The following is a 26,763-nucleotide window of genomic DNA, read 5'->3' on the forward strand; positions in this document are numbered from 1 at the left end:
CATTATATATTACTTTTATGAATTAATAGAGGGAAACATTCCACATGGGAAAAATATACCTAAAAACAAAGATGATATGACTTACCAAACGAAAGCGCTGGCACGTCGATAGACAACAAACAAACACAAACATACACACAAAATTCAAGCTTTCGCAACAAACTGTTGCCTCATCAGGAAAGAGGGAAAGACGAAAGGATGTGGGTTTTAAGGGAGAGGGTAAGGAGTCATTCCAATCCCGGGAGCGGAAAGACTTACCTTAGGGGGAAAAAAGGACAGGTATACACTCGCACACACACTCAAATCCATCCGCACATACACAGACACAAGCAGACATTTGTAAAGGCCTTTACAAATGTCTGCTTTCGTTTGTTCCTAAAATTATAGCAATAAAAATGTAGTGTCAAAGTTTGGAATCTAACAAACATATTGTGTTAATTATTCTGAAACTTAATTAGCTTTGTGAAAATTAAAATATGTTGCTGAAAAGTTGTCATTCCAGCCTTTCTAATGTTAATTTACCTAACTATGTGGATTAGTTTACCAGAAATTTCACATGAAAATTGTAGTATTACTTTCAGTTATGACTCACTTTTCATTATTCACTTCCATAATTGCCATGCAGGCAGGGTAGCCTGATTTGGTTCCTGATATTGCTAGGGATTTTCCTTTGGTGAGAGGGATGGGATGTATTGCACTCATGAGACCAACTGAGAAGCTGATTGACTGAGTAACAATGGTTCCAAGGTCAAGGAACACCCCCCCCCCCCCTACCCAATGACTGGGAGAGCTTGTGCTGACCACTTACTCCTGCATACCACATCCACTGACACCACTGGCAGAGGATTACAATGCAGTTGGTCAGGACTAATTGGCCCATTTAGGGCCAGAAAGTGGAACTTTATCTTACCTTACCTTAACTTCTAAGTACATTACAAGAATCAGCATCCTGAATAATGAATCATAATGTGGAAAAAGCTTAGCTATGTTTTTGAATATCTTACTACTTAGAGAATGCAAAAATTCAGAACAGCAAGTAAAGGCAAGAAATTAATTACTGTCAGGAGTTGAAGTCATAAGAGATGGAGTAGTGCCAACTTACAATGTCTCAACATCCTTTGCTCACATAATACTAATGGCTTCAAACTCTGCTATTCCCATGACCCACACCCCCACCTCCACCATGCCCTGGGACCCAAATTTCACCCATCCTACATCCTACATTCTTCCACACAGACTCCCCTTCCTCTGTTCTGATATCCCTGCCCAATCCACTTCTGTGTGTCATTGACATTGAATGCTGCTCAATTCAGCTTGTGCACATTTTGCATCCTTCTGTGTGTGACCTATAGCTCATAAATGGATCCATTTGAATGCTGACAAGTTTTCAGTGTTAGGTACTGTCAACAACTCAAGAGCTCCTCTATTCAGTGAGTTGTTACCCTGTCTCCAAAGCTAGTTACTAGAACTTCCCATTACAATATCAGTAACAATATAATTTGGTAAGCTGATCGATATAATTTCATCTGGAAGATGATGGTTCAAACCCAAATTTAGGCATTCCTTTACTTTCCTAAATCACTTCAGGCAAATGCCAAGATGGTTCCTTTGGAAGGGTGTGACCAATATCTTTCCCCATCCTTCTGTGCTCTGAGTTTGTGCTCCATCTCTAATGACCTCATTTATGATGGGACATTAAACACGAAACTCCTCCTCCATTATCCTTGGTATACTTTTGTAAAAAGGTATGTCATGGAGGCCACTCTGTGTGCAGTTGTGACTGGGACTGTGCCTGTAACTGTGTATCTGACCTTATTCTGAAAAGAAAATGAAAGAAAAAGTCTGAAGCAATGTTGTCAGATTATTTGGAACTAAAAATCCCAGAACCATACAATTCTGCTCCAAATGAGTACTAAACAAGGCTTTTTCTAAAAAATTAACATATTCACCACTTGCATGTAGTGGGGTGATTTGGTTATTTGGCCAAGTAAATCATCCACTACATGACCACATTAAATTTTGGATGTGCAGCTGATAAGAAAGTATAAAGTTGGTTGAATGGTATTTGGCCAAAAATTAGAAGAAAAAATTGAATTAATGCAGCTGCACACCTTTAATTTAATGAAGCAGTTATAAAATCATGAACAACATGAAGTTGCACCATCTGAACTAATTTTCTTAAATTTTTTAAAATTATGTTACATTTTGATGGAATGGGAAAGCCAGGCAATATCGTATGAATGTATGGCACCATGACCATACTGTTTCAATCGCTGCATGTATTCACAAACAAAACACAATGAATAAGAAAAAAGTGTGCACAGAAGTAAGGATAAGTATTTTTAACCATTAAGAAGTACCTGATTTTGGTGGGATTCTTCAGGCATACAACTTGGTGTCCAGTCACCTCAAAAAAGGTTGGGATTCTTCAGGCATACAACATAGTGGCCAGTCACCTCAGAAAAGATAACAGTTTACCATGGATCTGTTTGATAAATCAATCTATTCAAAAAAGAAAAAAAACACAGGTTGTTTTGATTTTTATATTTTTGGGATTTTTGTGGCATGATTTACAGTAACAGTTCAAAATTACTGCAATGTCACATTTGAGAGAGGCACAAAACTTGGTTAAAAATTTTTTGACACTGAACTACTGCCTTTAGAAACTTCATGGTGCAATACTATCACGTTTGTCATTTATAAGTCCATCAACATCAACCATCTTCACAATGTTTTCATTACTTAGTGGCACCAAAACTGGTATATGACAATCATGGAGTGATGGTTGCTCTGCTTGCTGCCTGTAATCTGACAGTGGAACAGTCCTAGTATGGGCATATTTACCCACTAAGTTTGTCAGGGTTTTACGTTCTTTAGAGTCCAGTTTCCTTACACCTGGATAATCTTCCTGGTTTTTAACATGCATCTCCATATGTGTGGTACTGTCTTGTATGAATGTCCAAGCAGTAACTGGCGGAGAAAGAAGAAGTTTTAAATGACAAATGTAGCACACATTAGGTTAATGAAAAAAATAAATGCTTGTAGGCTATATCCAAGTTATACTGTTCCTAAAATATATTGATATTTTTACTGTTAGATCTTTTGAGAAGAAAATAAATATGTCTATTTAGTTAAAAGTGAAAATGTGGGCATTTATTATGAATGGGTGTTCAATAGCTATTATAAAGTAATGAGACAAAACATTATGACTATCTGCTAATAGTGTGTCTGTTTGTCCATTGAATGCAATACAGCAGTTATTGACATTGGTCAAACAGTTTGAGTAAATTACAGATCAACTGGCTGTGGACAAGAAGCTGGCACCTGATAACATCCCAGATCTGTTCTGTCATGTCCAGATAACATGAGTTTGGTGGCTAGGACATAAGGGTGAGTTCATCATAATGTTTCTCAAACCACTGTAGCAAGATTTCGGCACTGTCATTCGTTTGCATGTTTTATATCTGTGCATGACCACTGATCTGGTATAACAATAAACATAATTCATCCAAACAGGAAACTTGTTTCCTTCAATCCACAAACTGCTATAACCTTAAATCACTAATAAATTGCATGGATATACAAACGTAGAAACAATAGCTGGTTACATGCTACCAATTCCGTATCGGTCATTCGACTGCCATGCCGTGACATGCGGCCGGTGCCGTTCGTAGCTAGGTGGCGCTCCCGCGTTCAGCCGAGTTGCGGAGCGCCTCTATCACCGTTTGCATGTACTGACGTGGCGGCACTCTTAAATGTCGTAGCACTGTCACAACACTTTTCCCCCCTTGAAAAAAAAAACACTCACTTCCTGGGAGACACGGACAGCGCGGAGACGTCCATGGCCTCTTGGGAGGCCCCGAGAAGATCCCGTGGAGAAACACGAGAGTATGGTCGAAAATGTCCAGGACGGAAGCCCGTGTGTGGAACGTGCCTCCTGGACGAGATGATGGGTGAAAACAACGGAGCAGCATCCATAGGTGTCGTGGACCTGGGGGTGTGCTCCAGCGCGATGGGTCCCGGAGAAGGCGGTGTCACGATTGGGGCCGGTACCGGTGGACTCGGAAGCGGTAGCGACGTCGGCTGCAGCAACACGCACAGGAGATCGGCAGCAGCAACAGGACTGGCTGCTCGGGCTGGTGGAGGCGAAGGAAGGGGCGGTGGCACCGGAGTGGCCACCACTCGTGGGCGCATCTGGTCATAATGGCGAACAACCATGCAGTCGACCGTACATATTTCACAAAGCCGGCGGCCGCGAAGAGCCTTGACCACCCCTGGAATCCATTTAGGGCGAGACCCACACCCTCGTGCCCACACATCGGTGCTGACCGAGTATTTTCCCGCATGAGGGGACACAGTACAAGGCCTGACAGGGTGAAGCAGGTGCAGTAGAGTGCGCGGTTGGCGGCCATGCAAGAGTTCAGCAGGGCTGCGATCACCCAGAGGCGTGAAGCGATAAGAACTTAGAAAATGCAACAGAGTGTCATCTGTGGAAAAATCACTAAGGAATTTTTTCATCTGGCTTTTGAAAGTGCAGACAAGGCGCTCGACCTCCCCATTCGATTGCGGATGGAAGGGCGGTGCTGTAACATGATGAATCCCGTGTCCAGTACAAAAATCATGGAAGGCCTGCAAAGAGAACTGAGGGCCATTGTCCATGGCGATCGTGCATGGAAGACCTTCTAGTGCAAAGATTTTGGACAAAGCCAGCATCGTTGGTGCAGTGGTGGGTGACGGACATCGAACAACAAACGGAAACTTGGAGAAGCCATCAATCAACAGCAGCCAATAAGTGCCGAGGAAGGGGCCGGCAAAGTCAGCATGCACCTGTTCACATGGCTGCGCCGGGTCAGGCCATGGAGAGGGCATTATACGGGGTGCAGCCAGTTGTTGAGCACACTGACCACACGCAGCGACCATGTGGGCGATGTCCGAATCAATACCGGGCCAATAAACGTACCTGCAGGCCAGGGACTTAGTCCGAGAAATCCCCCAACGGCCTTCATGCAACAGTTTGAGAACATCTTTGCGAAGAGAGGCTGGCACCACGACCCGTGGAGATGCACCATCCGTGGCCAGAAGAACAACACCATCATGAACAGACAGACGAAGGCGCAAGGCATGGTAGTTGCGAAGGGGATCCGATGCCCGGCCCTTGGTCCTGTCCGGCCAACCCCGTCGAATAAAACCGATCACCTGACGCAGGACCGGGTCCCGCGCAGTAGCCGACATGACCTGCGAACCTGTAAGTGAAAAACCCTCGACCGCACGACGTTCTGCCTCATCAATGTGGAAACAGAGTAGTTCATCTCATTCGAAAACCGGGTCGGGGCCCATCGGCAAACGCGACAACGCGTCAGTGTTGGCATGCTGGGCCGTGGAGCGATAGTGAATCTCATAGTGAAAATGAGACAAATATAAGGCCCAATGTTGCAGGCGGTGTGCTGCCTTATCCGGAAGCGACGCCGAAGGGCTTAACAGAGAGACCAGCGGCTTGTGGTCAGTGATGAGGTGAAACTTAGAACCATACAAAGAAACGCTGAACTTTTTTAGAGCATAAATGATAGCGAGCACCTCCTTTTCGATTTGAGAATAACGCCGTTGCACATCGTTGAGGGTCTTGAAAGCATAGGCGATGGGTCGTTCCAACCCATCCTCATACCGATGGGCGAGAACAGACCCTAGGCCATATTGGGACGCATCAGTCGCCAGAACCAAGTGCTGACCCAGACAGAATGTGGCAAGACAAGGCGCCGACTGCAAATGAGCCTTCAGGTGGACAAAAGCCTGCTCACACTCGTCGGACCAACAGAAAGGAACGTTTTTGCATAACAGCTGATGCAGAGGATGAGTGACCGCCGCCGCGGATGGAATGAATTTGTGATAATAAGCAATCTTGCCTAGAAACGCCTGAAGTTCTTTTACCATAGACAGCCGGGGTAGAGTGGTAATGGCCACAACATGCTGACATAGAGGACGTATACCCTCACGGGACAAGTGGAAACCAAGATACACGATGGAGGGTTGGAAGAACTGTGACTTGTCCAGATTGCACTTCAACCCAGCCGAATGCAGAACCCGAAACAGTGAACGCAAATTGCGAAGGTGCTCCTCAGTGGAGGCCCCCGTGACAACAATGTCATCCAGATAGTTTATGCAGCCGGGAACGGAAGCCGTGAGCTGTTCCAAAAACCGCTGCAAAATGGCCGGCGCACTAGCGATGCCAAACGGTAACCTCTGGTACTGATACAACCCACAAGGAGTGTTGACGAGAAATTCCTTGGAAGATGCATCCAATGGCAACTGATGGTATGCCTCCGATAAGTCAAGTTTGGAAAAGAACTGGCCCCCAGCGAGCTTGGTAAATAACTCCTCAGGACGGGGAAGAGGATAAGTGTCAATGAGGCTCTGAGCATTGACAGTGGCTTTAAAATCACCACACAATCACAGACTCCCATTTGGTTTAGAAACCACCATGATCGGCGATGCCCATTCGCTGGAGGTAACAGGAAGGAGAATCCCTGAAGCTGTTAACCTGTCTATCTCAGCCTTGAAAGGTGCACGCAACGCCACCGGAATAGGGCGTGCCCGGAAAAACTTAGGGCGAGCTGTAGGTTTAAGAGTAATGTGGGCTTCAAAATCCTTGGCACGACCCAGACAAGCAGAGAACACGGACGAGAATTCAGAACACAATCCATCCAGCTGTTGATACGGAATTTCCTCAGATATGAGGTGCACATCATCATCAATGGAGAACCTGAACAACTGGAAAGCATCATAACCGAACAGGTTTTCAGTGCCCGCACAATCCACCACATAAAACGTGAGGGGCCGAACAACAGACTTGTAGGCAGTGGAAGCATCAAACTGGCCAACGATAGGAATTTTCTGTTTATTATAAGTTCTCAGATTTCACGTAACTGGAGACAAGGGAGAGGAGCCCAACTCCAAATACGTGTGAGAATTAATTAGGATGGGTCACACAAGTGATTTGTAAGCAATCTCCTTCATAGACTGAGTAACCTAGAGTCTAGCCACTGCTTGGCTCATGTAGACTCTATGGTCTACACATTTTTTAAATCAAATTTGTATGTTGTTATGTCTATTACTGATGTGTAAATCTACACTCTAGAAAAGAGTTAGCGACCCTTTATATGACTGTAGTCTTTGCATAATTAATGTGTTCCAATTGGTTTAATTTAATTTTATATACTGAGTTAAGAAAGAAAGAGACAAATCAGACAAGTGGTTCTGTAGACATTAGTACCTGTTTTCCACCTGGTACTGAGTCTCAAATGGATATTGCTGAACATAGAATCACATTTAAACATGGTATCTATTTTGTGATTAATAATGACTAGTTTGCATATTATTTATAATAAAAATAATTTTATAAACATATATTAGGCCTATTGAAAAATTAGTTTATTAAAGATCTTTTCTTTTTCTATGCACTGCTGACAACACTAAGAGTTGTGGTGACTGTTAAATAGCTTCTTCTGATTCAGTTCACAATTTGCAACACCTTCTAAGCTTTTCATGTTAATTTAGGTTATAGAAGCATGGTCTTTCCTAAATGTACCTATAATCAAAACGAAATTCTGCTTTCATAAAACGTTTTATCCCACACTTCACCCCCGTAAGGGGTGAATTTCCAGAAATAATGAGACACATATTTATCTATTTTCAGTCAAGATGTCACATACAAATTTTCATAGCACTAATTTTAAAAACGCTCTCATAATGAAATATTTTTGTAAAGCTTTTTGTCCCCTGTTTCACTGCGTTAGTGATGGAATTTTGAAAAACTTTTTCTCAATGATGCCTACAGCATAAGTCAACACCCTCTGTGATTTAATACAACAAAATATTTTCACAAAAATTTTCATAATTGAGGAGTTGAATTTCCAAAATCACTGAAACACATATTTTTTTATTTCCAACCAAGAATCCAAATACAAATTATCATATTTAGATTCAAAAATGCTTTAATAATAAAACAGTTCCATAAAAACTTTCATCCTCTACTTCAGCCCCTTAGGGGTTGGATTTCCAAAAACACCGAAACAAGGATTTTTTTCCCCCCTAACAGAGAAGTCAAATATCAGTTTTCATAGATGTAACCTTAAAAACATTTTAGTAGTTCTTTAGAGATTATATATTCAAAAGATTTCACTCCCTTAGGGGCTGAATTTTCACAAATGCTAAACCACACTTTTCTTTCTGACTGAGAAACAAAATATCAAATTTCATACTTCTATCTTCAAACCTGCATTAACAGTGACATACTTTCACAAACATTCCGTTCCCTGTTTCACCTCTTTATGGCTGGAATTTTAAGAAATTCCATCTTAAACAATGTCTACAGTGTATGATCAACACGCTTCCAAATTTCGAGTCTCTGTTGTTACTAGGCAACAATGAGTTGTTGTATCAGTCAGCACATTTTCTTATGTATATGGAGATTGCATTTCCCCAGTATTCTACCAATAAACCAAATTCTACCAGCTGCTTTATTCATAACTGAGCCTGTGTGCTCATTCTATTTCGTATCAATACAAAGTGTTGTTGTTGTTGTGGTCTTCAGTCCTGAGACTGGTTTGATGCAGCTCTCCATGCTACTCTATCCTGTGCATGCTTCTTCATCTCCCAGTACCGACTGCAGCCTACATCCTTCTGAATCTGCTTAGTGTATTCATCTCTTGGTCTCCCTCTACGATTTTTACCCTCCACGCTGCCCTCCAATACTAAATTGGTGATCCCTCGATGTCTCAGAACATGTCCTATGAACCGATCCCTTCTTCTAGTCAAGTTGTGCCATAAGCTCCTCTTCTCCCCAATTCTATTCAATACCTACTCATTAGTTATGTGATCTACCCATCTAATCTTCAGCATTCTTCTGTAGCACCACACCTCAAAAGCTTCTATTCTCTTCTTGTCCAAATTATTTACTGTCCATGTTTCGCTTCCATACATGGCTACACTCCATACAAATACTTTCAGAAATGACTTCCTGACATTTAAATCTATACTCGATGTTAACAAATTTTTCTTCTTCAGAAACGCTTTCCTTGCCATTGCCAGTCTACATTTTATATCCTCTCTACTTCAACCATCACAGTTATTTTGCTCCCCAAATAGCAAAACTCCTTTACTACTTTAAGTGTCTCATTTCCTAATCTGATTCGCTCAGCATCACCCAACTTAATTCGACTACATTCCATTATCCTCGTTTTGCTTTTGTTGATGTTCATCTTATACCCTCTTTTCAAGACACTGTCCATTCCATTCAACTGCTCTTCCAAGTCCTTTGCTGTTTCTGACAGAATTACAATGTCATCAATGAACTTCAAAGTTTTTATTTCTTCTCCATGGATTTTAATACCTATTCCGAACTTTTCTACAACCCTGTCTCACTACCTTCCCAACCACTGCTTTCCTTTCATACCCCTCGACTCTTATAACTGCCATCTGGTTTCTGTGCAAATTGTAAATAGCCTTTCGCTCCCTGTATTTTACCCCTGCCACCTTCAGAATCTGAAAGAGAGTATTCCAATCAACATTGTCCAAAGCTTTCTCTAAGTCTACAAATGCTAGAAATGTAGGTTTGCCTTTCCTCAATCTTTCTTCTAAAATAAGTTGTAGGGTCAGTATTGCCTCACATATCCCAACATTTCTATGGAATCCAAACTGATCTCCCCCAAGGTCGGCTTCTATCAGTTTTTCCATTTGTCTGTAAAGAATTCGCGTTAGTATTTTGCAGCTGTGACTTATTAAACTGATAGTTTGGTAATTTTCACATCTGTCAACACTTGCTTTCTTTGGGATTGGAATTATTGTATTCTTCTTGAAGTCTGAGGGTATTTTGCCTGTCTCATACATCTTGCTCACCAGATAGTAGAGTTTTGTCAGGACTGGCCCTCCCAAGGCTGTCAGTGGTTCTAATCGAATGTTGTCTACTCCGGGGGCCTTGTTTTGACTCAGGTCTTTCAGTGCTCTGTCAAATTCTTCACACAGTATAATATCTCCCATTTCATCTTCATCTACATCCTCTTCCATTCCCATAATATTGTCCTCAAGTACATCGCCCTTGTATAGACCCTCTATATACTCCTTCCACCTTTCTGCTTTCCCTTCTTTGCTTAGAACTGGGTTTCCATCAAAGCTCTTGATATTCATTCAAGTGGTTCTCCTTTCTCCAAAGGTCTCTCTAATTTTCCTGTAGGCAGTATCTATCTTACCCCTAGTGAGATAAGCCTCTACATCCTTACATTTGTTCTCTAGCCATCCCTGCTCAGCCATTTTGCACTTCCTGTCGATATCATTTTTGAGACATTTGTATTCCTTTTTGCCTGCTTCGTTTACTACATTTTTATATTTTCTCCTTTCATCAATTAAATTCAACATTTCTTCTGTTACCCAAGGGTTTCTACTAGCCCTCCTCTTTTTACCTATCTGATCCTCTGTTGCCTTCACTATTTCATTCCTCAAAGCTACCCATTCTTCTTCCACTGTATTTCTTTCCCCCATTCCTGTCAATTGTTCCCTTATGCTCTCCCTGAAACTCTGTACAACCTCTGGTTCTTTCAGTTTATCCAGGTCCCATCTCCTTAAATTCCCACCTTTTTGCAGTTTCTTCAGTTTTAATCTACAGTTCATGACCAATAGATTGTGGTCAGAGTCCACATCTGCCCCTGGAAATCTTTTAAAATTTAAAACCTGGTTTGTAAATCTCTGTCTTACCATTATATAATCTATCTGACACCTTTTAGTATCTCCAGGGTTCTTCCATGTATACAACCTTCTTTCATGATTCTTAAACCAAGTGTTAGCTATGATTAAGTTATGCTCTGTGCAAAATTCTACCAGGTGGCTTCCTCTTTCATTTCTTACCCCCAATCCATATTCACCTACTATGTCTCCTTCTCTCCCTTTTCCTACTCTTGAATTCCAGTCACCCATGACTATTAAATTTTCGTCTCCCTTCACTACCTGAATAATTTCTTTTATCTCATCATACATTTCATCAATTTCTTCGTCATCTGCAGAGCTAGTTGGCATATAAACTTGTACTACTGTAGTAGGCGTGGGCTTCATGTCTATCTTGGCCACAATAATGCGTTCACTATGCTGTTGGTAGTAGCTTACCCGTACTCCTATTTTTATATTCATTATTAAACCAACTCCTGCATTACCCCTATTTAATTTTGTATTTATAACCCTGTACTCATCTGACCAAAAGTCTTCTTCCTCCTGCCACTGAACTTCGCTAATTCCCACTATATCTAACTTTAACCTATCCATTTCCCTTTTTAAATTTTCTAACCTACCTGCCCGATTAATGGATCTGACATTCCATGCTCCGATCCGTAGAATGCCAGTTTTCTTTCTCCCGATAACAACGTCCTCTTGAGTAGTCCCCGCCCAGAGATTTGAATGAGGGACTATTTTACCTCCGGAATATTTTACCCAGCAGGACACCATCATCATTTAATCATACAGTAATGCTGCACGCTCTCGGGAAAAATTACGGCTGTAGTTTCCCCTTGCTTTCAGCCGTTCGCAGTACCAGAACAGCAAGGCCATTTTGGTTAGTGTTACAAGGCCAGATCAGTCAATCATCCAGACTGTTACCCCTGCAACTACTGAAAAGGCTTCTGCCCCTCTTCAGGAACCACACGTTTGTCTGACCTCTCAACAGATACCCCTCCATTGTGGTTGCACCTATGGTACGGCTATCTGTATCATTGAGGCATGCAAGCCTCCCCACCAACGGCAAGGTCCATGGTTCATGGGGGAGTTACATCTAGGTATTCATATGAGTTGTCCAATCCCAACTGTGATTCATTGACATTATAGTCATATGATACTATGTCTTTTTATTTTGTGAAGTGCATAGTTTTACATTTCTGAATGTTGAAAACTAGTTGACAATCTCTGCACCACTTTGAAATCTCATCAAGATCTGACTGAATATTTACACAGCTTCTTTCAGACATTACCTCATAATAGGCAACTACGTCATCTGCAAAAAGTCTGTAGTACACACTCAAAGTTACATCTACATCTGTCAGTGACTCTCCATTCCACATAAATTGCTGCGTCCTCCCTACCAAAAAATCGCCTGTCCAGCCACAGATTTCACTTGATACTTCATATGATCTTACTTTGTGCAACAAGTGTAGGTGTAGCACTGTCAAATGCTTTTCAGAGATCAAGAAATATTGCATCTATCCGACTGCTTTGATACAAAGCTTTCAGTATGTCATGTGAGAAAAGTGTGAGTTGGGTCTCACATGATCATTGTTTTCAGATTCTGTGCTGGTTGGTGCAGTGGAGGACATTCTGTTCTTTTTGAAAAATACAGCTGCCATTAGAAAACATGATCGTCATGATGGGGTTTGCGTGGTCTGCAACCAGTGTATGATACACCTTGGCCATCATGGTGCCTTGCATGAGCTCCACTGGGCCCATGAACTCCCATGTGAACGTTCCCCAGAGTAGAATGGAGCTGCCACCAGCTTGTCGCCATCCTGCAGTACAGGTGAGAAGGAGCTGTTCCCCTGGAAGACAATGGATTTTTGCTCTCTCATTGGCATAATGAAGAAGGTATCAGGATTCGTGCTACCATGCAATACTCTGCCACTCTACAAATGTCCAGTGCAGATGTCACGTGCTCATTTCTGTCGTAGTTGCCTATGTCAGCTGTAGAGGTCCTTTGTTAGGAATGTTCAGTGCACTGTGTGTTCTGACACACATCTAATCTGTCCAGCATTAACTTCAGATATTAGTTCCACCACTGTTTGGTGCTTTGCGTGTTTTAGTAGTCTGTCCAGCCTATGACATCTGACATCTCTAATGAGGGGTGGCTGTCCAACCCCACGTCATCTGGACGTGGTTTCATCATGGTTTCACCACATGTTGAAGATATTCACCATAGAACTGCTCAAACACCTGAAAAGTCATTCAGTTTCTGAAATGTTCTTGCTGAGCCTCCGTGCCATCAAAATCTGCCCTCCATCAAACTCAGATAGATCATGTGCCATCCCCATTCTACACATGGGCAGCACACTCACTGATATTATACATGTCATGCATATGTCTGGCTAGCAGTCATTCCTTGTCAGGTGATGCTACTATCATCTTGATGTGTTTATATCAACAGTCGGTGGTCATAATGTTCTGGGTGATCAGTGTATACTGCCCACTCAGCTATGGATGTGGACATAGTCACTATTATCCGACATAAAATCAATATTAGTGTCTCCACAAACATTGAATCTTGAGTAACCTTGTTACAATTATTGCAAAGTATTTTATGAATATTAATCGAGCTTGAATCAAGCAGAAGTAAGCATTATTTAGAAGAGAAGATTTTCCCATAATTGTGAAGTCAAATTTAGCACTAAGGCAGAAGTTATAAAAAGATTTACAATGATGATTATGGTAACAGTTTATAAATTTTGATTGTAGAGATCTAGTAGGTCTTGCTGATGTTGAAGGTGTATGTATTTGAATTTTCCAGGTATAGTATTACTGTATGTGTGAATTATGTTATTTCTGACAATATTACGAAAAGGATGATCGCTACTCAGTATATAATGGAGATGTTGAGTCACAGACAGGCAAAGCAAAAAGACTGTCAAACAAGTTAGCTTTTGGCCAAAAAGTCCTTCTTCTGAATTAGACAAGACACACATGCACATTCATGCAACTGCAACTCATACACATGTGACCATTGTCTCTGACTGGCGAGGTCAAACTGCAAGTAGCTGCACATGATGGCAGAAGCAATCTGGGTGGTGGGTGTAAGGAGGAGGAGGAGGGATAGCATGGTAGGGATGGGGGATGGTAAAGTGGTGCTTATGGGAGCGTATTGGGACAAGGCAGCAAGAGTGTAGGACTGCTAGGTGCAGTCCAGAGGTTAGACAGTGGGCAGAGGAGGGGGGAGGGGGCAGCAGAAAAAGAGAGAAGTGAAAAGACTGTGGGTGCAGTGGTGGAATAGAAGCTGTGTAGTGCTGGAGTGGAAACAGAGAAGGGGATAGGTGGGTGAAGGACAATGATTAATGCAGGCTGAGGCAGGAGGGTTACAGGAACCATCCAGCCAACAGGAGCATTCCCCTCATCTACACCTACGTAGATACTCTGCAAGCCACTACACAGTGCTTGGGTGGAGGGTACCCTGTACCACTACTAGTCATTTCCTTTCCTGCTCCACTCATAAATAGAGTGAGAGAAAACCAATTGCCTATATGCCTCTGTCAGAGCCCTAATTTCTTGCATCTTATCTTCCTGGTCCATAAACGCAATGTATGTTGGCAGCAGTAGAATATTTCAGCAGTCAGCTTCAAATGCTGGTTCCCTAAATTTTCTCAATGGTGTTTCTTGAAAAGAAAGTCACCTTCCCTCCAGGGATCACCATTTGAGTTCCCAGATCATCTCAATAACACTTACATATTGTTTGAACCTAACAGTAACAAATCTATCAGCCACCCTCTAAATTGGTTTGATAGCTCTCTTCAGTTCAACTTGGTATAGATCCCAAACACTCAAGCAGTACTCCAAGAGTAGGCTGCACCAGCATCCTATACATGGTCTCCTTTATAAGTGGACTACTCTTTCCTAAAATTCTGCCAATAAACCAAAGTCAACCATTCGCCTTCACTACCACAGTTCTCACAAGCTTGTTCCATTTAATATCACTTTTCAACACTGCACCAAGATATTTTCATTACTTGACTGTGTCAAGCAGGACACAAGTAACACTGTATCCAAACATTACAGGTTTGTTCTTCCTACTCATCCGCATTAACTTCCATTTTTCCAACATTTAGAGATAGCTGTCATTCATAACCTATTTACAAATTTTGTCTAAGACATCTTGTATCTTCCTACAGTCACTGAACTTCGACACCTTACCATACACCAGAGCATCATCAGCAATCAACCACAGATTGCTGCCCACCCTGACCACCAAGTAATTTAAGTATATAGAAATCAACAACAGTCCTTCACTCTTCCACACTCCTGACAATACCCTTGTCTCCAATGAACACCTGCCATCAAGGACAACATACTGGATTGTATTACTTGAGAAGTCTTTGAGCCACTCACATATCTGTGAACATATTCCACATGCTTGTATCTTCATTAACAGGCTGTAGTGGGTCGCCATGTCAAATGCTTTCTGGAAATCTCAGTAACAGCCAGGACAGGTTTAACTGAATCACATTCTCTGCCAGGATTTCGACTGCCTCCTGTTGTGCTCTGAAATGAAGAATGTCCTACCCACTATCCTCCCCACTCCTCACACAGTGGTAGACCACCATCCACCAAATCTACACAATATCCTCATCTATCCCTTCACAACCCATGCTCCCAACCCATTGCCTCATGGTTCGTATCTCAGTAACAGACCTCAGTGCAAGACCTGTTGCGTACATCCTCCCCCATCCTCCCAGGCCAGTCACAAACATCACCTATCCCATCAGAGGCAGGGCTACCTGTGAAAGCAGTCACATGATTTACAAGCTAAGCTGCAACCACTGCACTGCATTCTATGTGGCCATGACAGCTGACAAGCCATCTTTCCACATGAGAGGCCACAGAAAAACTGTGGCCAAGAAACAGCTGGACCACCCAGTTGCTGAGCACACTGCCCAACACTTCTTCATTTTAATACCTACTTCATAGCCTGTGCCATCTGGATCGTCTCTACCTACACCAGCTTTTCTGAATTGCACTGGTGGGAACTCTTCTTGCAATATATCCTACATTCCGGTAACCCTCCTCTCCTCAATCTTCATTAATCATGGTCCTTTACCATATATCGCTTTCCATCTTCCTAATCCAGCACCACACAGCCCTCTATTCCACAAATGCACCCACAGTCTTTTTACTTCTCTCATTTTCTGCTTCCCCTCCTCATTGCCTTACTGTCCCCCTCCCCTACCCTGCTGTCCCTGCCTCTCCCTGCTTAAGCCTCCTCCTTACCCTCACCACCCAGACTGCTTCTTCTATCATGCACAGCTGCTCACAGTCTGGCCTCGGCAGTGAGACACAGTGGTCACATATGCGTGAGTTGCATTAGCATGAGTGTGCATGTGTATTTTTTCTAATTCAGAAGAAGGTCTTATTGGCCAAAAGCTAGCTTGTTTGACAGTCTTTTTATTATACCTATCTGTGATTCAACTTGTCTGCTGTATGGTGAGCAGCAATCTATTCTTTACATAATATTGTCATTATGCCATCCTGGATTTTCCATTCTTATGTTATTTTTGTTGTTCTTAAATTTTAATACCACAAAATGCCCACTATCCTTGTAAAAGTAACCTATGGATGCATAAAACTACTACTTCCACTATTGCTGCTATTATGAGGTCTTGCTGATGTTGAAGGTGTGAAATGTTGCAATATTGAGAGAAAATCTCTTGAATTTAGCACAGACAGTAGTATGATAATGATGATACAAATCTGATATTGTGTGCTATGTTGAATTTGATGTATCCTGTATAAGTAATGATGTAATATTTTAATGCCACACTTCAATGGACCCTGTAACTGAAAAACACTGAAATTAATATGTTTGCTACATGGAGAAAAAGAAATAAATTCAGCAATGTAGAAAAAGACAGATTCCTACATACTATAATGAAAACATGCTGCTTGAGGTATACAATTCAGTAGTATATTTTATTTTAACATAATCTGCAACAACCAGCTAATCTTAATGCTGCACTGGGAAATCAGTTAATTAAAAGTTATAACTAATTCAAAATCCTCCTCATTACATAGTAAGAAAAACCTTGTGAGCTAATGCATATTTATGGACACAGTAACACCACTAGTTACCCAGATTGGAAAGGCAACCCTCAAGTAAAGTGTTTCAATTCTGTGAATGAAAGTAATTTATGAGACAATTAACATTCCTTTTCCGAAATAGCTATATTTTTCATTGCAGATTTTGTCTCTGTGCTTGTTAGGTTCCCACCTTTGTCATAATACTTTTGTAGATCTGAATTTCATGCACAAGGTGATATAATTCATAAATTGATTAGGTCACTAATTAAGTTTTTCCATAATGTTCCTGAAATTTTCAGTATAGAGGAAACTCCTGATGCTGTTGCCTATGTTGACCTCCAGCTTGTTCTCAACATGCAGAGAGGCACATGTGGATTGTGACATTCATTCTGCAAACATTTTATGAAGAATGTATTGTCACTCTGATGTTTACTATTGAGATCAGGGACTGTCAGTGCAGCCTCAGTAGCCCAGGTTTGTAAACGAACATGTGAGGTTTGAAACTAATGACCTAATATAAATACTGCAACTGTTGACAGAATTGTTAATAAAAGCTTTATGAAATTTAAGAAAGCTGCTGGTTCCCTGTCAACAAAATGTTGAAACTGGGAAAAAGGTAAATATTGATATGGATACAAGCCAAACCTTGGAATTATAATTTAGCAAGCAGGATCATTCAAAAAAAAAAAAAAAAAAAAAAAAAATAATGTGCTTACAATAAGAATGAATACTAACTTAACAACCAGAAGAAGATAAGTAAAAAGAGTACTTTAAATTACTTAAATTTATGGAAAAACCACCTTTTTCTTTAATTTGTCGTCAATTTGTGACAAAAACTGGTACAAATGAAATCACAAAAGATAGATCACAGTTTTTGCTAAAGTAAAATGGGAGATAGGATAGAGTCTCAGCTAGAGTCCAGGCAGATTTAATGAAGGTAACTGCTTGCAATGGACATCTGAAGTTGAAAACAACACAAAATTGGAAAGTAGCTGACTGGAGGAATAAAGTATGGTCTCATGAGTTACAATTTCACCTCTTTTCAAATGCTGCAATGGTCCAATTGCACACATAATCTGCATGGTATGTAGGGTATAGTTGAGGCTAGAAGTGGTTTCATAATGCTTTTCATACCATGGCTTGGGCCCACTCATTCAGATGGAGATAAATCAACATTTTTGGTGACCAAGTGCTGTCCTTTTTTCTACATCTTACTGGTGAATGTGCTGTGTACAAATTATTTAATAATCTTCCTCAATCTGTTCAAGAATTACCTGAACAATTATTCAAACAAACAATTCGTGACTGGCTAGTCCTCCACCCATTCTATGATATAAGAGAATTTAGCAACTGTAATATACTACTATAATGTTAACAACAAACCTTTTGTTTCTTTCAAATTATTAATTGTATTTTAGTATGTGTATGATGCTGTCTATTGCTGTAATGGCCGAATGACAATAAAATTATTATTATTATTATTATTATTACTATTATTATTGTGTACACCTTATCTTCCTATATGACATAAGCCATATGCTCATAGAGCTGCACACATAGGTTCTGTTTTGACAAACACTCAAGCACCCTACCACAGCCATCTTAATCTCATAGAAAATCTCTGGGACAATTTGGAACAGCAGATGAAATATAGTATTCAGAATTCACACAATTTGGTAGTTTTGTGCATCCTAATCATCAATGAGTAGCTTCAACTCTACCTCTCTGCTCCTCAGCGCCTGCTCTGTGGGGTAAGTAGCAATCTATCCTATTTCATATTATTGTTATTCAGTGGTAGATTTCCCAATGTTTTGTTTTTTGTTCTCTGTCTGTCTGTGTGTGTGTGTGTGTGTGTGTGTGTGTGTTTAAACATATTTAAAATTAGTAACAAAAGAATGATAAATTATTATATCATAACTGAATTATTAAAAAAGAAGAGAAAACTTTGTGTTCACACTAAAGTTGATGTAAACACTCACGTATCATCTCCTCTGTTGCATACTCATAGACTACACAGAATCGGATTGAGAAGCAATCATGTATATGTGCAGGAACCATATGGAGTTCTCCTGTACTGTTGATATAAGCTAACAGGAGCTCTGTCATCTCATCTTCTGTTAACGCTACTTCAACATTCAGTTTAATAAGTCGGAAGCATACTAGACTCATCTGGAAATGAGAGTTACATCATACTTATCTGCAGCCATACACTCAGTTTATAAGTCAAATAATCTCTGAAATGTATTTACAACAAAATGAAGACAATTATAATATGCAAAATATTAATATTAAATAAATATGAGACAGAATTGCCAGTACTTACCTTAAGGAGAAGAAACATTTAATACATCAGATAGACATATAAAAGTAATGTTGATCACAGTAACTTAGTTATCATAACTATTAGTTAATTTCTCAAAGAGGAGAGAGGGGCAGATTGAAAAGGTTAAAAATAAAGGATAGGCCACTCAGAACCCAAGATCAGAGAAGTCCACTTGTAGTGAAGATGAGAATTGACAAAGATAAGGACAGAGGCAGCTAAGAGAGTAGGAAGTCAAATATGGTATGTTGGTAAGTGTGTTACCAGCTTCAGTACAATCATGATGAAATGAAACATGCAATTAACCCTTAACTTATGAGGTATGGTCTCTAAGACAATACGAGAATTTTTAAACTCACTATCCAAGGTCAAGTATTCTCCCTACGCACCTTAAATCGCCAAATACACTGTGGTTTATTGTCAGTTGCATTTTCTCTGTTTGTTACTGATATGTGTTGTTGCTACTTGGGGTTTACTAGACTGTGTTTCATGAACTATTTTTTTCAGTATGATACATAGTGCATTCACAGGAATGTGTCAATTTTAATGATCTTAAGTGTAATAAAAGTATTAGGTAGTTGATGAAGGAAGATGTCAAGGATACAGATAAAAAATAGGTGAAAAGATGACTTTGCAATAGACAGTGATCAGGGGGCCTTTCAGTTTCTCCAAAAAATACTTAAAGCGTTAGTTAGAATCACATTTGTTTAGATTAGATTAGATGTACTTTTCGATCCAATTGACCCATAGTGAGGAGATCCTCTGGGATGTGGAACATGTCAAAAAACAAAATAAATATTTACAAAATGTTAACAGATATACTAATGTACTTTCCACTGATCCCAAATAAAGCTGTCAGTTCTTCTAAGAAATTCACCAGTGGAGATGGAGGAGTTGGCAACCAATAAAGCCTTTAGATTTTTCTCAAACTGAACTTTAGTATTAGTTAAACTTTTTATAGCTGCTGGAATGTCAATGAAAATGTTTATTGCTGACTAGTGGACATCTGTCTCAACCAAAGTAAGTGACTTTAAATCCTTGTAAACATATTTTTATTTCTAATATTGATTCCATGAACTGAGATGTTGACTTGAAAAAAAAAAAAATATATATATATTTAAAGATAAATTTCATTAAGGAATAAATATGTTAGGAAGCAGTAGTTACTATCCCCAGTTTCTGAAACAGCCCTCTGCAGGACATTCTTGAGTCCACCCACTAATAATTCATATTGTACATTTCTGGGTTTGGAAAACTTTAGCTTGGCTTGATGAGTTGACCCAGAAAATAATCCTGCGTGACATTATTGAATGAAAGTAACCATAGTACACTAGCTTTCTTATTTTTATATCACCTATGGCAGGCACCCCCCCCCCCCCCCCCCCCACCCCATGAACCATGGACCTTGCCGTTGGTGGGGAGGCTTGCGTGCCTCAGCGATACAGATAGCCATATCGTAGGTACAACTACAACGGAGGGGTATCTGTTGAGAGGCCAGACAAATGTGTGGTTCCTGAAGAGGGGCTGCAGCCTTTTCAGTAGTTGCAAGGGCAACAGTCTGGATGATTGACTGATCTGGCCTTGTAACAATAACCAAAACGGCCTTGCTGTGCTGGTACTGCGAACGGCTGAAAGCAAGGGGAAACTACAGCCGTAATTTTTCCCGAGGGCATGCAGCTTTACTGTATGATTAAATGATGATGGCGTCCTCTTGGGTAAAATATTCCGGAGGTAAAATAGTCCCCCATTTGGATCTCTGGGCGGGGACTACTCGAGAGGATGTCGTTATCAGGAGAAAGAAAACTGGCGTTCTACGGATCGGAGTGTGGAATGTCAGATCCCTTAATTGGGCAGGTAGGTTAGAAAATTTAAAAAGGGAAATGGATAGGTTAAAGTTAGATATAGTGGGAATTAGTGAAGTTCGGTGGCAGGAGGAACAAGACTTCTGGTCAGGTGACTACAGGGTTATAAACACAAAGTCAAATAGGGGTAATGCAGGAGTAGGTTTAATAATGAATAGTAAATAGGAATGCGGGTAAGCTACTACAAACAGCATAGTGAACGCATTATTGTGGCCAAGACACATATGGATGCCACACAGGAACCCCCTCCCCAGATGTCCATCTCTGGAAGTTCTTGCAGCAGGGACCACACTGGGAGGTCGATGTGGAACTCCTGTAGGTGGTGTAGGTGGACAAGGCGTCAGCCTGTGCATGAGGATTGACTGGTGTGGGGAGGGACTGTGTCCCCCACATGATCAGCTGGCAGCATCCAAACTGTAACCCTACCTAGGGAGATCATCGTAGTGTGAAGGAGTGTGTGGTTGACCCCTCGCGGAAGTGGGTGGAAGCCAGTGATCCACTAATGAACCAGTACCCTGGTTGGGTGAGGTGAGTTGTTTTGCAGCAGGGTGAAGATGTAGTTGTCGTTGATAAGGATGGTGACATCCTCCACACTTTCAGGCGGGAGGTTTGAATTGCAGAACCATTGGAGGGGGTAACGGGGAAAAGGCAGAGAGAGAGGGTGAAGACCTGAGAAACAGCATTGATGGTGATGCAGGCACATGTTCAGGTATGGGCCGCAACAGTAGCTCTGAGGGGTCATAGGTTGAGTGCGAGTCCTCAAGGCTTGGAGGCTGCACAACGTCTTCGGGTGTGAGACACTGGGTCGAGGTGTGCCAGTTTCATGCGGTGGAGAGAAATAGTGAGTGATGAACCTTTAACCTGGATGTCCATCATGTTAGCACTGCAGTTTATGATCCTGTATGGGCCTGAATATGATGGGGCAAGTGGAGCTCAGATGGTGTTGTTGGCTGGCTGCTGTGGCCGAGTGGTTCTAGGTGCTTCAGTCCGGAACCGCGCTGATGCTATGGTCGCAGGTTCGAATCCTGCCTCGGGCATGGATGTGTGTGCTGTCCTTATGTTAGTTAGGTTTAAGTAGTTCTAAGTTCTAGGGAACTGATGACCTCAGATGTTAAGTCCCATAGTGCTCAGAGCCATTTGAACCATTTTTATGATGTTGTTGTGGAGAAAACCGAACTTGAATGAAATATCAGAGGGCACGGAGGATATTGGAGGAGGCAGAGGGGTAGTATGGCTAGAGGGGGGCATCGGGAAAATGATTGGAAAATGCATTTGGTTCCAGCTTATGAAGTCAGGAAAGGGGGTGGGTGCGTCAGGGCGGGGTAGGTTGTAACAGCTCCCCGGCCATAGGCCGAGGAGTACCCATGGAAGGACCTTGGTCCAAAGACTGATGTGACATGGCAGTGCTGTCTTGAAAGTGCAATGCCACCATTTTAAGAGTCAGTGTCCTTGGGGGTGGTAGGCAGTTATGTGACATTTGTTTATACCACACAGCGGGCAGAATTGGGCGAAGAGTGGTGATTAAAACTGCCAGCCCTGGTCAGTGGTGATCGTAGCAGGGCAGTTGAAGAGGGAAATATGAGCTCCAGATGTATGTGGTTAAAGTGGCCAGATGGAATGTCAAATTTGTGGAGAGGAGGAACAATGTGCCTGGTGATGTTGTTGTGCTGGCAGGTGATGCAATTCCAGGCTCAGGTCTGACAATCACGTTTCATGTCTTCAAGCTACACAAATTGTTTGGACATGAGGTGTGTTGATGACTTAATTTCAGGGTGTGCTAGAGAATGTAGTGTAACAAACACTGAATGGTGGAAGAGGGTGTGTATGAGGCGGTGGAGGGTGCAGGGGTGGAGGAGTTGCACCAGACCTTCACTCAATTTTGCTTTGGTGTAACAGCCAACACAAGAGTGGGGTTGTGTATGGCATCTGCTACTGGTTTATTGCTGGTCAGGTTGTGTGAAGGTGGTCCATCAAGGCAGTAGTGATTCACCACCTCATAAACTGCTAAAAATTTGTGCTCAAAGGCTGAGTATTTTTGTTGAGATTGGATGAGCAAGGGTGACGACTCATGCAAGAGAGTCATTCAGGGCCTGGAAGGCTGCGCACATTGGTTCAATCTACGGAACAGGGTGCATCCCTGAAGTCTGCTTGCTGATGAGGGTGTTAGTGAGGGTGGCCTGGGTGTCAGCTGCTGCAGGCAAATGACAACAGTAATAGTTTATTATTTCCAGGAACAAACGGAGCTCTTTGTATGAGGTAGGGAGTGGCATGGACAAGATTGATTGCACCTTCAATCCAGGAAGGTGTATACCAGTGGCTGAGACTGTATACCCCAAGAATTGGACAGATTATTGGCATAGTTGCAGTTTGTCAGTGTTAATCTTTACTCTGTTAGATGAGAGAGTGTCCTTTACTATCATGATGTGGCATTCATGATCTTGCGCAGATTTGCTGAAGATCAGGATACCATTGAGATATACGAAACAGAAGTCATACTGGAGCAAGAGATAGTCAATAAAGCTTTACCATGTCTAGGCAGCATTTTTTAACCCAAATGGAATGAAATGGTACTCGTACAACCTGACAGGGGTGATAATCACTGTTTTCAGAATGCCCTTGGCTGCAGTTGGGATATGGTGTAAGTGCATTTGCAATCCAGTATGCTGAATTGTAGCACCAGCAAGAAGGTGAGTGAAGTCAGAAATGTTCTATACAGGATAATTGTCCATCACAGTTCTAGCATTGAAGCATCTGTAGTTGCCACACGTGTGAAAGGAGCTGTCCTGTTTAGGGTTGAGGTGTATGAGTGATGACCAGTTACAATCAGACGGCTGTAAAATTCCCACCTCAAGAGGTTCCTGTATTTGATGGCGAAGTGAGCATAACTTGAGTGGGTCAAATCAGTGAGTCTTGTGGCGAAGAGCTGGGCCCTCAGACATGTGACGTGGTGAACAGTTTCATTCATGACAGTGGAAATTGCATGTTCAATGACTGCTTGTGGAGGTCCATGGTGTTGGTCGAATTTTAGGGGTGCACATGGCTTGAAAGCAACATAGTTGTCTGCTTGAGAGGGAATGGCAGCAAAAAAGTCACATGTTTTTTATGTTTATGCCAGCACAGTTGGCAGTTTGTGAGTGTTGAGCATGTGGTGAGTGTGAGCGGTGTGCATAGAGAATTCTATTGTCTGTAGTGCCCGAGAGAGGCACGCCCGGTGGTGGTGGCACTGCTGGCATGCATAGACTCTCGAGCAAGCCTTGCAAGGAGGTGCCAAAGGGGAGGAATGTTTATCAACACACTGGGTGGGCGTGAGTGTGGCAGGGGGGGGGGGCTTGGTTGGAGCCCAGATAGCTGGATTATCAAGGCGTCAGTTTGCAAAACAAGTGAGACATTGAGTGTAACACACTAGATGGAGGCGGGGGAGGCAGAGGTAATACTGTGTGAAGACTGGAGTCACATGAGATAGGTGTGGTGTTGCTAACCTGTGTGCTGTTGTTTGCAAAGCTGTCAGGTGCAGCAGAAGAAGGCTCAGGTGTCGGCGCTGCCAAGCAGTCTGAGTGGTGCAGGCTGTGTTCACAGCAAGCTCATACTTGTTACGTGCAACGTGATATTCCAAATCGGTGTTCTCACAGCAGAGGGCACACATCTTGACACTTTCTACCTAGACATGACCCATTGGTGCACGAGTCCTGCTCATGAGAGCCATGCACTGACTCAGTAAACAGTTAATAGCTTTTACATTTGGAGAAGCTGGCAGAGGACTTACACACAAGATGTGAGAGTTAGAAGTGTAGTGGAACATAAAACCTCAAACAACATTTGCTGACAGTTGGTGGTGAGATAAGAAGTTGATTTCCAGGATTGGTTCTGCAATGTCCACCACATGGAAGATCTAGGGGAGGGAGAGGCTGTTAGAGAGGCAGAGTTGAAGCCCGATGGAGCTGCAGGTCTGGAGTGTAGGTGAGTTCACAGATCGCAGGAGAGAGTGTGTGCATGTGAGGGGGCATGGGACTATCAACTTAAGTAGAATTGAGATGTCAGTTCTGGTGTCCATTAGGAAGTTGCGACTCAAAGAATAGTCTTTGACGTAAAGGCCGCCATTTGATGAGATGGAGGCGTGGATGGACTGTAGTGTGGGTTGGTGCTTATTAGACAATTGGCTTTTCAGACGCTTGCATAGAGGGCGGTACTTTTTAGCATCATTGCCGAATATGATGTGGTACCAACAGTGAGGGTATGTTGGGAGAGGAGATAGCCATTCGTCCTCGATGTGTTCAGGTTCGTAATTCTGCATCTACATCTACATTTATACTCCGCAAGCCACCCAACGGTGTGTGGCGGTGGGCACTTTATGTGCCACAGTCATTACCTCCCTTTCCTGTTCCAGTCGCGTATGGTTCGTGAGAAGAACGACTGCCAGGAAGCCTCCGTGTGCGCTTGTATCTCTCTAATTTTACATTCGTGATCTCCTCATGAGGTATAAGTAGGGGGAAGCAATATATTCGATACCTCATCCAGAAACACACCCTCTCTAAACCTGGACAGTAAGCTACACCACGATGCAGAGCACCTCTCTTGCAAAGTCTGTCACTTGAGTTTGCTAAACATCTCCATAATGCTATCACGCTTACCAAATAACCGTGTGACAAAACGCGCCACTCTTCTTTGGATCTTCTCTATCTCCTCTGTCAACCCGACCTGGTATGGATCCCACACTGATGAGCAATACTTAAGTATAGGTTGAATGAGTGTTTGTAAGCCACCTCCTTTGTTGGTGGACTACATTTTCTAAAGACTCTCCCAATGAATCTCAACCTGGCACCTGCCTTACCGACAATTAATTTTATATGATCATTCCACTTCAAATCATTCTGCACGCACACTCCCAGACATTTTACAGAAGTAACTGCTAGCAGTGTTTGTTCCGCTATCATATAATCATACAATAAAGGATCCTTCTTTCTATGTATTTGCAATACATTACATTTGTCTACGTTAGGGGTCAGTTGCCACTCCCTGCACCAAGTGCCTATCCGCTGCAGATATTCCTGCATTTCACTGCAATTTTCTAATGCTGCAACTTCTCTGTATACTACAGCATCATCAGCGAAAAGCCGCATGGATGTATGACTGAGGCACAACATGCAGTGGCTCAGTGGCTGGAGAGTGCACGTGCTGAGTGTCAGGTGGCACAGCAGTCTTAGGAGCAGAGTGCAGACTGCTTTTGCCAGCAGCCGGGTGAACTGCTGGTTCAGGTGTGCCAACCTGTAGCATGAGCTCCTGGTGATGGCAATGGTGTGTGAGTGAATAGACCTAGTCAACAATCCGCACACATGAACTGATGGATTCCTGGGTGTGGGGGAGGAGATGAGCCTGTAGATATGTAAGCAGTTTTGATAACCACATGGTTTCATCTGGCATCATCTGCTCACTGACCAGGAGGCATAACTGGCACCAAAGTTGGCATGGGGTGCAGTCGCCGAGATGTTCCTGGTACAGTATTTGCTGATTTGTGGGGAATGAGAAGAGGCGTTCATTGACAGTTTGTTTCTCAAAATCGTACTTTGAAGTTAACGGTAGCAGCAGAAGTTGGTTGCAGATCAGGTTTGTGTGCCAGTGCAGATGAGCCACAAGGCACAGGAATTTTGGATTGTTATCAGTGATGTGGTACAGTTCGAAAAAGTTCTCCACCAGTGCACATCATGTTGTTGTGTTGTCCTCGGATAGCGAGGGTGGGGTCGGTAAGCAGCCTGGTGGTGGAGATGGGGGCGCATCTAGTTCTGT

The 26,763-nt window shown here is 42.3% G+C and overlaps 1 protein-coding gene across 1 annotated transcript in view; it reads right to left on the reverse strand.

Moving 5' to 3' along the window:
- Nucleotides 1-2,664: 2,664 nt before the first annotated feature.
- LOC124607117 overlaps nucleotides 2,665-26,763 on the reverse strand; it is a 56,511-nt gene continuing 32,412 nt past the window's right edge. Inside the window, exons 2-3 of the mRNA XM_047139319.1 lie at nucleotides 18,780-18,969; nucleotides 2,665-2,970 (exon numbers count right to left, since the gene is read on the reverse strand). Of these exons, the coding sequence (XP_046995275.1) occupies nucleotides 2,669-2,970; nucleotides 18,780-18,969 (492 nt within the window). The 3' untranslated portion in view covers nucleotides 2,665-2,668. The remainder of the gene's footprint in view (nucleotides 2,971-18,779; nucleotides 18,970-26,763) is intronic.

Source organism: Schistocerca americana, chromosome 3 (assembly GCF_021461395.2).
Source record: "Schistocerca americana isolate TAMUIC-IGC-003095 chromosome 3, iqSchAmer2.1, whole genome shotgun sequence".
In the NCBI taxonomy this organism is placed as follows: Eukaryota; Metazoa; Arthropoda; class Insecta; order Orthoptera; family Acrididae; genus Schistocerca; species Schistocerca americana.